Source organism: Phaethon lepturus, unplaced genomic scaffold (genome assembly GCF_000687285.1).
Source record: "Phaethon lepturus isolate BGI_N335 unplaced genomic scaffold, ASM68728v1 scaffold44691, whole genome shotgun sequence".
Classification (NCBI taxonomy): Eukaryota; Metazoa; Chordata; class Aves; order Phaethontiformes; family Phaethontidae; genus Phaethon; species Phaethon lepturus.
Genome location: NW_010516360.1, coordinates 70 through 13,888, shown reverse-complemented (window position 1 = coordinate 13,888; position 13,819 = coordinate 70). Strand labels below are relative to the sequence as shown.

General features: G+C 38.0%; 1 protein-coding gene across 1 annotated transcript in view; it reads right to left on the bottom strand.

Moving 5' to 3' along the window:
• The window catches only part of DHX35 (DEAH (Asp-Glu-Ala-His) box polypeptide 35), a 30,673-nt gene extending 17,192 nt beyond the window's left edge, over positions 1–13,481 (bottom strand). The window contains exons 1-12 of the mRNA XM_010296033.1: positions 13,384–13,481; positions 11,741–11,918; positions 11,273–11,365; positions 10,356–10,433; positions 7,968–8,072; positions 6,660–6,721; positions 5,969–6,038; positions 5,308–5,367; positions 3,160–3,272; positions 2,706–2,802; positions 1,466–1,624; positions 1–205 (exon numbers count right to left, since the gene is read on the bottom strand). The exon at positions 1–205 is cut by the window's left edge and continues 1 nt beyond it. Of these exons, the coding sequence (XP_010294335.1) occupies positions 1–205; positions 1,466–1,624; positions 2,706–2,802; positions 3,160–3,272; positions 5,308–5,367; positions 5,969–6,038; positions 6,660–6,721; positions 7,968–8,072; positions 10,356–10,433; positions 11,273–11,365; positions 11,741–11,918; positions 13,384–13,481 (1,318 nt within the window). The remainder of the gene's footprint in view (positions 206–1,465; positions 1,625–2,705; positions 2,803–3,159; positions 3,273–5,307; positions 5,368–5,968; positions 6,039–6,659; positions 6,722–7,967; positions 8,073–10,355; positions 10,434–11,272; positions 11,366–11,740; positions 11,919–13,383) is intronic.
• Between the last annotated feature and the right edge of the window lie 338 nt (positions 13,482–13,819).

The window sequence follows — 13,819 nt, the reverse complement described above, 5'->3', positions numbered from 1 at the left end:
AAATCCTGTAACATTTTCCACAGCGGTTCCGTCCTGCACGTCCTGCTCTCTGATTAGCTGAAGCTTTAGACACTGGTACCACCACAAGGCATTCGATGGCTGTTTTGGGGTTATAGGCCCGAAGCTTCACAAAACCACAATCAATTACGAATGCAATTCCGTGAACTGTGATGGAGGTCTCAGCAATGTTGGTGGCTACTATCACCTACAGATACAGACAGCATGAGGATACTGTGAACTCCCCCATCTCAGTTACACTACCAAGCCCTAGCATCAGTGCACCAGGACCCAAACACAAGCCACGTGAAAGATCTCAGGTATGACAGTTCCAGTAAACACACCCTAGAGTACAAAAGGATACAGTACACGCAGCAGAAAGAGCTGTCAGCTTGAAATAAGCCCAGTTTTTATAGCTTCACAATCACTTTCTTACTCAAATTTATTCTTTCTTCATGGCAGTGTTTGCAGAGAAAAACATTAACTGACTGTAAATCCAGTGTTCTTATGTAGCAAACTAAAAATATTTTCTTTCTGTTTCTCAGTTATATTGAGCTATTACTTCTAACACTGGAGTGAGGCAGGAGATAGGAGGGGAACAGAGTTTAATAAACATTTCACGTTCAGTATTCTTGCAGAGATACACTTACATATATATGTCCTAAAATATTAAAAAATAATTGTTCCCAGATGACAGAGGGAAATTTAATACTTATTTCACCTGAAATTAAAAAAAGTAAATCTTGCAAGTTAATTGACTAATGCCATATCCCGTAGAGAAAAAAGTATTTAGACTTAATGTTCTCCAACATCAGATGAACAATTCTACTTGTTGGACTCCAGCAGGCACAAGAATTATGATGTCACCCCTATGTAATTCTGTCCACTTATCTCAGGTCCAACATGGGCTCTGCCTAAGCAGAAAGCACTAATCATGACCAATTATACACTTCTGTGACATTAAATATCTGAACAAGACCTGCCAAAGTCAAAACAAAGTTTTTCCTACAAAACCCAGGCAAGTTTTAACTTGTTTCTTAGGTGAAAATACAGCACTTACCCACTCTGTCACTGATTTTTACATACTGGTGGAAAAAAGCAATACACACTTAGACCACAAAAAAAACACCCACAGGTAAAAGTAGAGGACTTCAGAATGTAAGAAGCTGCAACTGGACATAGAATAACACAAGGTTATAGGAAGACTCTTAAAAATTGAGAAGTTGATGAGGTAGACGAGAGAGTTAGAACTGACATGTCTAGGACTGATCAAAGATGAAAATGGGAGTCAGAGAACATGTTCTTGGTTCACACAGTTTGAAAACTGACAAGCAGTGTTAGAAGATGCAGAAAGTCTCCCTGGATAAGCGTTTGCAATAGTCTCATGATGTGAACCTGATATACACAATCTGTCTAATGCAGGCACCCTTCTGGGTGGTAGAAATTGAGACATACACAATAGCCTTACCTTCCTGACACTGTGAGAAACTCTCTCAAACACTTTCATTTGCTCAGGAGAAGGCAGCCCAGCATACATGGGGAGAACACGGAGGTGTTTTTTCATTCCAGTGCGAGAAAGTGCCCGAGCCTGCTCTATGAGCATAGAAACAACAGTCTCCACTTCCTCCTAGAGCCAGAGCAAGATGGGACAGAATGAGCGAGGTGTCACTTTAATATCACATAGTTGTCACCTAAATACAAAAAATTGCACCAAAATAATGTAATTTTAATTGTTCAAACTCCATGTTCATTTGACTAGCTCCCTCAGTTTTGTAATATTCTTACAAAAATTGCTATTCATAAATATTTATATAAATACATATTTGTTATGTTCATTGTTATTTGAGACAATGTCAAACCACAAATACATGAGCAAAATCACAAGGAAAGGACTGAACAAAGTTCAGGAGGAAGCAGACATATTTTCCTGTGTATCTCAACTTGTGAGAGCAAAATGGGAGGCAAATCTGTTTTGACAGTGCAGAACACTGTGGGTCTTGATCAGGATTGACACAGTAACAGCATTAACACCTATTGCTCAACTTCACATTTAATCTCAGAGATCAACCGTTACTCAAACACAGACAACAAAATGTTCAGACATCGCCCCATGAGATACCCACTTCACTCTTCCAAAGTTAAATCAATAATGGGGATGAACAATTTCTTCTGAAAATATGCAAGATGTTATCAAAGCTCTACAAGGTAGCTCCTCACTGGAAAAAATTATAAGCTACATCCCATTTACTCTTCTCAGCTGCAAAGTGAGCTGACGGGCATAAACAGAGCAGAAGAGACTAGTAAATTTTTATCTCATAGCAATTTGTTTTTCTGTCAGACTTCAGATGTTAAGCCTAAAAAACGTAAAATCCATTTGCTCTGTTAATGATGACTCACTGTCAATTTAACAACTTTGTAGGTGTGACTAGCACCAAAAAACCACATGCTATTCCACTTATTAACACGTCTGAAAGCATACAGCATTAAATGAGAAAAACTATCATCCACCACTAGCTTTGATAAATCCAGGCCATATATCTTCTACAAGTCTTTGGGACTGGCCTAATTCTGCTCCCATCAATGAAGAAATGTTTGTCGTCTTTAATGAGATTAAAGTAAGCACAGCTAAGGAAAAGCAGGAGACTGAGGGAGCTTCGCAAAGCCCACAATACAGCACTGTAAAGCCAAAAAATTGCTTATCTCTATACCTGGCCAGTTAAAAATGCCAGTATATCACCATCATTCTCCATCTGGTGAATTTTCATTGCAGTTTCCACAGTTGATTTTATGTAGTCTGGAACAGGACTATGGGGAGAGAAAATAGCAGAGACATTAGCAGAAAAATGGGTAGATACTCCTCACTTTTGTAAGGAGCAAACAGAGCGCTAGCTTTTGGACACTATACATAGTCATACCACATTTAGCTCATGATGCATCCTTGGGAATCAGCCTTCAGCAATTCATTTGTTTCCTTTACACTGCAGCAAGCTTAAAAACATGTCTGCTGCTATATTGCTATAAGCAATACCCAAATGTTTCCCAAACGGAATGTTACACCTCCTTACCATTGGTCTGGGAATTTCTGAGCTCTAATCTAGACAAATTGATACCACAGTTGCACACTCTCCTAGTCAGCACTGACAAGATCAAACAGGAACACACCTCTGTATGTAAAAGATGTCCACTGGAAACGTTCTCCCCTCGACAGTAAGGATCACACTGGTATCTTTGCTGGGGTCACCAGTATCGTTTTGATTAAAGAAATCCCTGAATTTCTACATTAAAATAAAAACAAACACTTTCAGTTTGACACTTCAAAGAACTGAGGGAGAAACCTAAAGACATGAAGAAGTGAAATTACTACTACGTGGATGTTTTCTTCATAAATTTGACAGTGCCAATTTAAAAATTTTAAAATGTGATTTTATTGCCTTCTATTCTGTCTGGGGTTCAGGCACTTAGCACAAATATACTGTCTTGCATGTTTATCACTTTGAGAAGCGAAGATTGAAAAGAGGTAATAATTAATTAGATCAGCTGATACAGTTGGGAAAAGCAGATATAGAGAATCTTTTATTGGATCTATAACAGTAGCAAAGTCAAAGCTAAGAATAACTTCAAAATGATAAGTCCTGAAAGTTTTGGGTAGGGCTTGCATATGCTCATCCATTTTTGGATAAGCAAGTAAATTTTACAGCTCTTACTGAACACCAAGATCTCACTTTGGAAAAGCAGAGCTAGGCCAATTTATGTAAGTTTTTGATTTATCTGTTGCGAGACACCTTCATAATTTTAGATTTATTGCCATAGAGTATTTTAAATACGTAATAGCAAAAGAATGAACCTTAAGAAACCAAATAATCCATCTCAATTTTTATGACCATTATAGAGATACCATAATTTTTTTGTTTTTAAACAAACATTTATATAGTCATACTAATAATTTTGCCCTTATTAACTTATATTTACATTAACTGGAAACTATTTGAAATGTGATTTCTGGCAGTTAAAATTTTGCAAAGGCAAAGGTGTTGTAATGTTATCTCATACAACGTACAGAATACATAGTAATGCAAGTACTACCAAAGCACAGCATACTGTCAAGATTTATGGCATATGGTATTTGCCACTAAAGGAAATCTCGGTACACCTACATCTTCAGTACTACATGCAAGCTCTCACCATGTCTCATGAAGGACACTGGAATTAGGAAAAGTAGAGAGAAAAGAAATAAGCATGATAAAGGAGATGGTCTCGCTGCCTTATGATAAGAGACTGAAAAGGCTGGGGCTCTGCTTGGGGAGCAGAAGGTTGAGAGGACAGACAGCTGAGGTTTGCAGAATCAAAGGTGACAGATAAAGTAAATGTAAAACTGGTTTTGGTTTTTTGTTTGGGGTTTTTGGTTTGGTTTTGTTTTTTTTAAAAGAAACACCACACTACCAGAACTAGGAGGTCCATGATGAAACTAGCAGGTTTAAAAGAAGTTAAATAAAGTAATTCATTATATAGCGGGTGGCAAACTTCTGAAAATTGTTCTCACATCATATCCTGGAGACTTACAGCTTCATCAAGCAGATTCAAAGACAAATTAACAAACAGCAGGTCCATAAACATATACTAGAAGGAAACAGCAGGGATGTACTCTCTGATATCTCTATTACAACCACTGCAGATGCTGAAGCAGCTCTAAAAGAACAGACCCACAGCAGGTGGACAGGCTCATATGCTCGCCCTAAACAGCATCTCCTATTGGTGCTGCTGCTACAGACAGAACACCAGGCTGGATGAAACACTGCTCTGATCTAGGAGAGCATTCCTTCCATTCCTACATGAAGTTAAATGAATGACGTTTTTAGTAAGTTACATAAATTTCCACAGGCTGCATGTCAATCAGGGAACTAGTAAGATCTCACTGTAATTAAAACTACTCATTTATCACTTATTTTTACTGGTCTATAATTGTCTCAAATTATTGCTATCAGCAAAACAGAGCTAAACCAATATCTCTTGGAGACTAGATTAAGCCAAGAGACCATCTTTTTATACAACAATACCAATAAGAGGAAAAAAGTATAAATATATGAAAAGCAGATTCATATTTAAATTCACTTCCAAAAGTCTACCAATACAAAACGAAAACCAAACACAGCAACCTAACTACAGCAGATTTTTGCCCTGCACTCCTTTCTCTCTTCTTCACCACTCAAACCACAGTAATGCTTCACAAGAAGCAAAAAGCACAAAGGATAAGCTGTATATAAATAGAAGCAGAGTTGTCACTTCATTTGAAACCAGATCTGTGAGCTATACCTCTGCATCCAGGGTGGCTGAAGCCACAATCAGTCGAAGATCCCCACGTTTCTTTTGAATCTAGGATAGAGACCAAGAACATCCAGAGTAAAAACTATTTTCTGAGATATAAAGGTACAACCAAGTATCAGAGCATCCAGATTACCAGTAACTTCTCTTGAAAAATACCCTGAAACTACAAGACAGCTGGTGAACTGAAGCACTCATATCACCCCATAGATCTAACAATCTGACGACTGTTTGGAGTTTTATATATTCATTTCAAGGGCATTCAGTCTGTAATCATTATATCTTAATTTCCGGAGGGAGACAGATCTTTCATAGGTTGAAAGTCAGCAACACCCCCCTCCCCATACCACTTCACATGATCAGCAGCAGCAGCAGAATGAAGACTACTTTTTTGCCAACACCATCTAAAGAGACATATCAGCATCGGGGAGAGGAAACAGAGGATCCTGAGTGTCAGATATCTAAAGTAAATACTTGGGTATGTACAATAAGCTATAGGATAAATGAGAAACTATACTCACTAAATGAGTGAGCCCATTTGAGAGGGGAATACCCTTTCTCAGATGGGTTCACTAATCAGCCATCAGGATCAGAAGTTTAACAAAAAGGATGAAAATGAAAATGGTTACAGAGGACATTAAAAAAAAGTAACCTTTTTTAGTAATCCAATGGCAATATCTGTATAAAGAGTCCTTTCGTGGGCTTCATCCAGCATGAGGACACTGTGAATAAAGCAGAAAGATAAGATTTCAGAAATGATTTGATTGACACTAGAACCAGTGTCTTCCTGTCTTCTAGAAATACCATTATTTGAAATTTGCTGCTGGACTATTACCATTTATATCCATTTACAAAACTGGAAGTTAAAAAAACCCACAGAGATGAAGTGAAGGGACAAAAATTTAGTTAACACCATGTGGTACATATGTACTGTTCTTTATTCAGGCTAGTTTTTGGAAATGGAAGCAAAAAGGTCTATCTTTACTATAGGTCACAGATTTTCTGGATACCAGAACAGCCTGTGCTTGTTGTTGATTTTTTTTTTTTTAATTTGATTAGCATCAGAAAGAAAAAAGTGAATTTAAAACTAGCAGATGAAACAATTCAGACTCCATGAGGCCCATTTAGCTTTTGTTCCAAAACCACAGCAATAAATCCTGCTGAGGTTGGTGTTGCAACGATCTACTCATTTTCTAACAGTCTTTACGACATAAAGAAGTCAAACTCCTAAAATAATTTTCACAACTTTTGGTATTTAACTCATACTAACCACACCTCGGTCTAAAAAAATTCATTGTTTACAAAATTACACTTCAGCAAGCATTCATTCCATATTTCCTTACCTGTATCTTGTTAATAAAGGATCAGCCATCATCTCCCTCACCAGCATACCATCAGTTAGGAACTAAAAGCAAATGCAAAGAAAAATGTAAAAAGAACCCTGACAGGTAGTCTTGATTACCCGTGTGATTTTTAAAGATAATTTTCTAGGCTTTTGCCTAATTTTTTCCTTGCCTTTAGTTTTCTAATGAGCTATTAAATTGATTAATTTTCAGCAATGGAAGCCAAGTATGTATTTCTGAGTGCTAACCCAGAGATGAGCAGAGTGATTGCTTTTTAATCAGTCTTGATTTTTGAAAAAATAATTAATTTTGTATTGAAAAAAAACCCAAGATTGGCAGCACTGGTACATGGCAATAGAAGCTTCTTCACTCTTGTCTGTAACATGGAAAAATTTGCTCTACCAATAACATCCTGTGTGTCAATCCAGTCTTGACCCTCTCAAAGTAGGCTACTTTGTATGTATCACACACTTCTGACCAGAACACACTTCAACATTTCAACAAAATGCAGCATTTTAATTTAATATGTTCTTCCTATTAGCCAGTGGAAACCCATCAGCTTTACGTAGCCATCAAACAGTAGTTTAACTGTAGCCTTGAACTGGGCAAGAACGGGTGGTGCAATGTAAAAACCTCCAAATTTCCAACCCCAAATGCTTAATCATCACACTGAAAAAAACCCCCACATATTTCAGCTGCATTTAATGAACAAACACCTCCATTTCTTTCACTTTAAAAGAGCTACTAACCTCAGAAAAAAAATCAAAAAGTAAATCATCTCATTCATCATCATTGCTATCCCCGCATAACTAAAGCAAACTGTACCAACACAAGCAACATTAATATTGCTCACAGCACTAAAGAACAGCTGCTAAACTCGCTATTTAATCCACATCAAATTACTCTCAGCCTACTCATCTTATGTTTTATCTGCACTTTTAATCAAAATCTATTTTTAGGGTGGTGAGGATACTTGAGCTGTGATTCACTGCAGCCTTTCACTATGACTTCGAGTGATGTGTCAGCTCACACTAGCACCGTACCAGTATCTGGCCATACCTACCTTGAAAATCTCCTTTAGTTTTAAAATGGTGGCTGCCAAATTAGTAGAATAGAACACATAACCCTTCTATTAAGGTTTGGACAGCCACAGCCATTTCAAGCACACTTTTGGGGCACCCACCTGTAAAACTGAAATACTGTCTATTCTCTTTACTGGGCATCACAAGGTTCTCACTAATTTTGCAAAAGTACTTAAAGAGTTTTACCTAACCCTCTCAGAGTAACCACATATTGTTCATGTTTCACCTTAATTCTTGTAGCCTGTGGATCCGTGCAGTCATCAAACCGAATACAATATCCAACCTCATGCCCCAACACTGCACCTCTTTCATCAGCAACTCGGCCTGCAACCTGAGAAAAGAGATGCTTGTAAGCAAGAGACAGCTCACAGCACACTTCTCCATTGTATCATTACTTTGTCCATACAGAGCTGGCATCAAAACAGGAACAGAGCTAGTGCTTCCAAAGAATTATTTGTCCTCGTTCAAACAGAAAATTCTGTTCGATGTAACAGCACATCCTGAACATACAAGTGGTAAATACTTTTAAAATGTTTTCTTGTAGCTTAGTAAGTCTGTTTCACAATGCTTCTACCCAGGAGAGCTACAGAGATACCTTTCCGTGGCAAGTACTCTGTCAGATCTACAAAGGCAGCCAGTCAACCAGTCACAACACTGGGGAAGGACCACCTACCAGCAATTGCGGGAGTACAATTTAAAAACAAAGTCGGCATGCAAAAAGGGAAAGGGTACAGGTATATGGCAAGCAGAAAAAAGTTATCAGTTAAGTTGATCTGTCCCTGAACTTACTAAGACTTTTTTTTTTTTTAAAGAAAGATGCTACTATACTTTTCATAATACAAAACCTTCTATTCAGAAAACAGAACTGGCAGAATAATTAAAAGAAGCAACAATTTTTGGAACAGTACAATCCTGGGCCAGTTTTAAGCCAATAGCTCCTTCAGCTAAAAATCTTGAGTTATTCAGACTTATTCTACAGAATATAACTTATTATTGGGCCATGGTTTCAGCAAGCTACAAAGACATTTAATGGCTAAAGACACCATAAAACCCTACAACACATATATTAGTCCTAGTAAAATTCCAAGACCAAGCTACTTCCAGTCATTTGAGTGACATTCTAAACTATACCAACAGGCAGTGAATTCATTGTTTCACTTGGAATCTTATCATTCCACCACTTTCAGCCCAAGCTTTCAGGATAATTGTCAGTCTGGGTACTGCAAGCAGAAGTTCAGGAATTTCTAAACTTATGCCGCTGCAACTGCCTATCTTGACTTCTAACAACCCCCATATCCTGCACTGGAAAGCAGATAAGCACACCAATTAAAATAAAAGATCACTTTCAGTTCAAGACAAAGCAAGAAATCATAAACTATCTCACTCATCTCCCTGCAACAGCCATACAGTCCAGGCAGTTTGCAAGAATATTCTTGAAGAAAAATCCTACTGTGTCTATATACTAGAGTATTGAGTAATCATACAATTATATATCATATAATATATACTAGTATATTGAGTAATCTTTTTATTTTGAGCTTAAAGATAATGTGTTAAGACATTGAAGGGAAAAGAGAAGTAAGTTTGTCATGAGAAATCATTGCAGCATACACACATCTCCTGTAGAACCGTGCAATGTCAGCTGGATGTCCTATGAAGGAGAAAAGGGAGGACACTGCAGGCAGACTGCCCAAAGCACAAGATGCAGATCACTGCTACAGACTGTTTCTTTAACCATTTTGGATCTGGTCAAAGAATACTGGATGAGATGAAACAGCAAGTTGTACAGCTGTTCAGTCTACTACAATTTTACCAGAGGCATAAGCTGATTTGTTGCAGGTACAGTTTAATACATTATAAAGAACAGGCAAAATGAGGGTTACAAAATGGCACCTCAGTTTTCTGTATGAAAAGAATGCTGCAGCAGAAACTTCAGCAGTTATGAGGACAAGGAGCAGTGTGCATTCATATTACCACGGAGTACAAGTTGTTGCCCTCAGCATCCCCTCTTCTTCCTCTTATAGTACATCTGGCTGACATTATACTCTCCCAGACACACTATGTATATGAAAAGATCCCTCACAATAAATTTGTAAGTGTGTGAGAAAAGAAGAAACAGGGGGAAACACAAAAAACCCCACAACAACAACTGAAAAAAAACCCACAGAAAAAAATTCAAGAAAACTAGGTATAAATTGCTAGAAAGAGGTACACAACCTTCTCTTTCTTCCACTGGCTGTGTTACTATACACAGATTTACATCACTACTTTACTTTGTGAAAGAAGTCAAGGGTCACACAAGCACAGTTCTAGCCCAGAGTCAATCATAGCTCACCCTACGCAGCCCTAACTTCTGTACACGGTTCTGCTGATACCATGCAATTTTATTTCAAAGCTTCTACATCTGCAATTCTGGACTTGGAATCTTTGGCAAGACCTACTAGTCAGGTTGAATTCAGCGTGTAGTACCAGCAATTCTGTGAGGAAGATAAGCAGAAATGTCTATTCATTCTGGAGCGTATGCAGTTGCAATTCCTGCTATTCAGCAAAACCTGCTAATGAACTGGAGGTGATAATGACAACAAACGGAAAATTTGGACAGAGAGAAACTCACTGAAACAGCAGCAACCCGACGAGGCTGCGTCACTCCAACAACTCTTCCTTCAGCTGTCCAGCCAGCTTCTGCCAGGTACTGCAAACAAATATTGAGGATAAGAAATTAATTGGTCATGCTATGATTACAGCAGGGTGTTAGTTCTCCGCACTATGTGCTTTTTCCTGGTTCTGACACTAACTGATACACGATCTTAGGCAAATTAGTTACTTAAGAGATTTTGTGTATTATTAATCTCACCATTAAAACGAATATAGTACAATACCTACTTCCTAAGAACATAAGCTTTCAGAAAGCATCTAAGAGCAGTTCTTTGGGTCTCAAGTATTTTTTAACTACTTCATTTTTTTTCTCGTTTTTCCTTTATTTTACAACTCTTTAAGAAAAAAAGCTAAGCAGCACAACTTCTGCACTCACATTGAAGCAGGTGACATTCATCATTAGTCTGAAGTTTTTTAATTTAAAAATCAAGAACGAACTTTGAAACATTCTCAGACTTCTTTTATTTCTGTTACAAAAAAGAAAATTTTACAAAACCACAAAAATATACAGTATTCCAAAAACGTCCAAGAGGAAAGCTTGTAAGAAAAGTGTACCTTTTTTCCTTCTTAAAAACATATTGTCAACAAAATTTTAAACATGATTCTGATAGAGTAATAAACACCTACTATTTGTACCAGCATAAACTTATTTGTTTTCTATGGTCCTTTACTGTAGTGGAAGAAGATTTTACACTAGAGATATACCAGCTCCTGCTACGTAATATGAAACCTTATATTTCTTCCTCTCCTTTTGGTCACGCACATAAACACAGGTGAATTCTACTCTCATAGTGCAGTTCTGCATTGCTGGTTTAATGTTTCATGCAAAATCCCCTGAAGGAATACCTCATTTTACCAAGTTAAGCAGACACTTACTTGTGGAATCTGCGTTGATTTCCCACAACCCGTTTCCCCAACAATCACCAGAGTTTGATAGTTCTCCACTAGGTAAAGTATGTGATTTCTCAGCTGAAAGAGATGACGACATTTAAGTATCAAGAACAGATGTATACAAAAATGAGAAAATAATTAAAATGACAATATTTGCGTATCTAACAGACACAATAAATTCACTTTACGTGGCATTTAATGCCAAAAGCTAAACAGTTCTTTAAAATCTATAAGTGACATGTACAACACATAGTAATCAACATAAATCTACAAAGCCTGTAAAACTGTCAGTAACAGTTGTCAAACAGGACAATCAATTCCAACAAATAAAGACAGCAAGGTCTTAAAATTATTGTTTTATGTTGTAAAGTGATTCTATAGTGTTCCTGCAAAAAAAAGATACGAGCCAGGCATCATGCAACACAATTAACATACCAAAAAGAACTTCTGTACCTTAAAAACAGGCAGCTTTTGTCTTTGCTGTTCAATAGAAAGTGAAGCATAAGGATTATAGATGACAGTTATGCCACTACTCTCAGCAGGACTCTGTCTCTCCTCTGAGACACTGACACCAGGACCTTCCGTGCCTAGATGACATAAGTTAATTTTAACTGGAAGAATACACTTCTGCCTAGTGTATCAAATACACAATACAACAAAAATAAATATGTTCCTTACAAGGAAGAATCATGGATAGGAGCATATATCAAAAGATTAACTTTTCTATGAAAATAATCAAAATATTAACTAACAGTAAACATGCAGCAATTCTTTCAAATGAAATATGTGTCACCTGCTGGTTAAAAAAAATCTAATGTGAGTAAGATTTGAACTTTTAAAAGAAGATAAAGGAGAAAAAAAGCACAGCGGAAAAACATACAGCAATATCTTGTGTATTTTCTTCTTTTTCTGTGCAACAGTTCAGATATATCTTTCTCAGAAGAATGTCCATGGATTTTAAGCCATGCAGTCAAACATGTAATAGAACTTCCCTTAACTAACACCAAATGCATAAACATTCAACCCTGCCTGCTCATGAGATAAGCCACACATTTCAGAGCTGAATTTACCTCAGTAACTGAAACTGGATTTATTCCTGGCTGCAGGTTACTACAAAACAACTGACAACTGAAAATGCTGAATCATGCAAGTGAACTAGAAACAAAAACTCTTCTCAGTAATGGAATGTATCATCTCCAGCTACAGATTTGACTGGGAAAGTCTGAGAGCAAGGAGGAGGAGTCCCCTGGTTTGTAGGATTTGCTTGTTTGGGCTTTTCCCACTTTTTCCACTGTTTAAAAACAGTTAGTTTCTATTCACAACTGCTAAGTAAGTTTTATAGCAAATTGATTCAATGTTAACAGTGATTATCAATGATTCCAGTAACTACTCACTCCCCAGGACTGATGGGGCAAGTTAAGAACCAGGGACTTGAATAGCTGGATCTTGGCCAATTAACAAAGTTAACAGATATTGCTTCTCATCACCTACTGATTTTTTTTCACAGTGTTTGCTATGCTTTTTTTTTTTACACAACTGTCAATACATTACTATATATATATACATATTGTATATTGTATATATACTATATATATGTATATATACATATACACATATTACCATAATATTAAAATGATTAAGAAGCTGTTTGCTAAACTAATCTTGACTCTGGAATAGCTTTGCAAGCCAGAGCATACCACAACGCAGTGACCAATTTAAAAAAAAAAAAATTGCCAAACTCAGACCCACCAAGCTCCCCTTTGGGCTAAGTGAATGGGAAGATATACAGCTGCCCAAAGCCCGAGGGACGGATCACAGAGTCTCAGCACAGCGGTGGCTGGGAGGGACCTCTGGAAACCTTCTAGTCCAAGGTGCTGCTTACCACAGAGTGACTTAGAGCGGGCTGCTCAGGTCCTCGTTCAGTCAGGTTGGAGACCCCACGACCTGCCTGACTGTTTGTTCCATAACCTGGTCACTCTCACAGTAGAAAAGGTTTTTCTCATGTTTAACCTGACTTTTTCAGATTTCAGCTTGCACCCGTTGCCTCTTGTACTGTCAGGAGGCACTACCAAGAAGTCTAGCTCCATCTTCTTTACCATCCCCCCATCAGGTATTTATATACATCGTAAAGATCCTCCTGAGACTCCTCTTCTCCAGGCTGCACAGCCCCAGCTCTCTCAGCCTCCCCTTGCATGTCGCATGCTCCAATCTCTCCATCATCTTTGATGGAGAACTTTGAAGAAGCCCTTCACTTTGTGGACCTGCTTCAGTAAGTCTATGTCTTCCTGGTGCTGGGGAGCTCACAGATCACCCCCGATAGGGCCTTCCCAGTGCTGAGAGGAAGGAACAACTCCCTCAACCTAACAGCGATGCTCTTCCTCACACAGCCCGGGATCCGGGCAACTTTCTCCACTGCCGAGGCTCACCAATGGCCCCCACTCAGCTCGTCACCCACAGGACCTCAAGGTCCCCTCTCCCCGATGTGTGGTACCTGGGGTTATGTCCCCCTCAAGGGCAGAACTTCGCACTTCC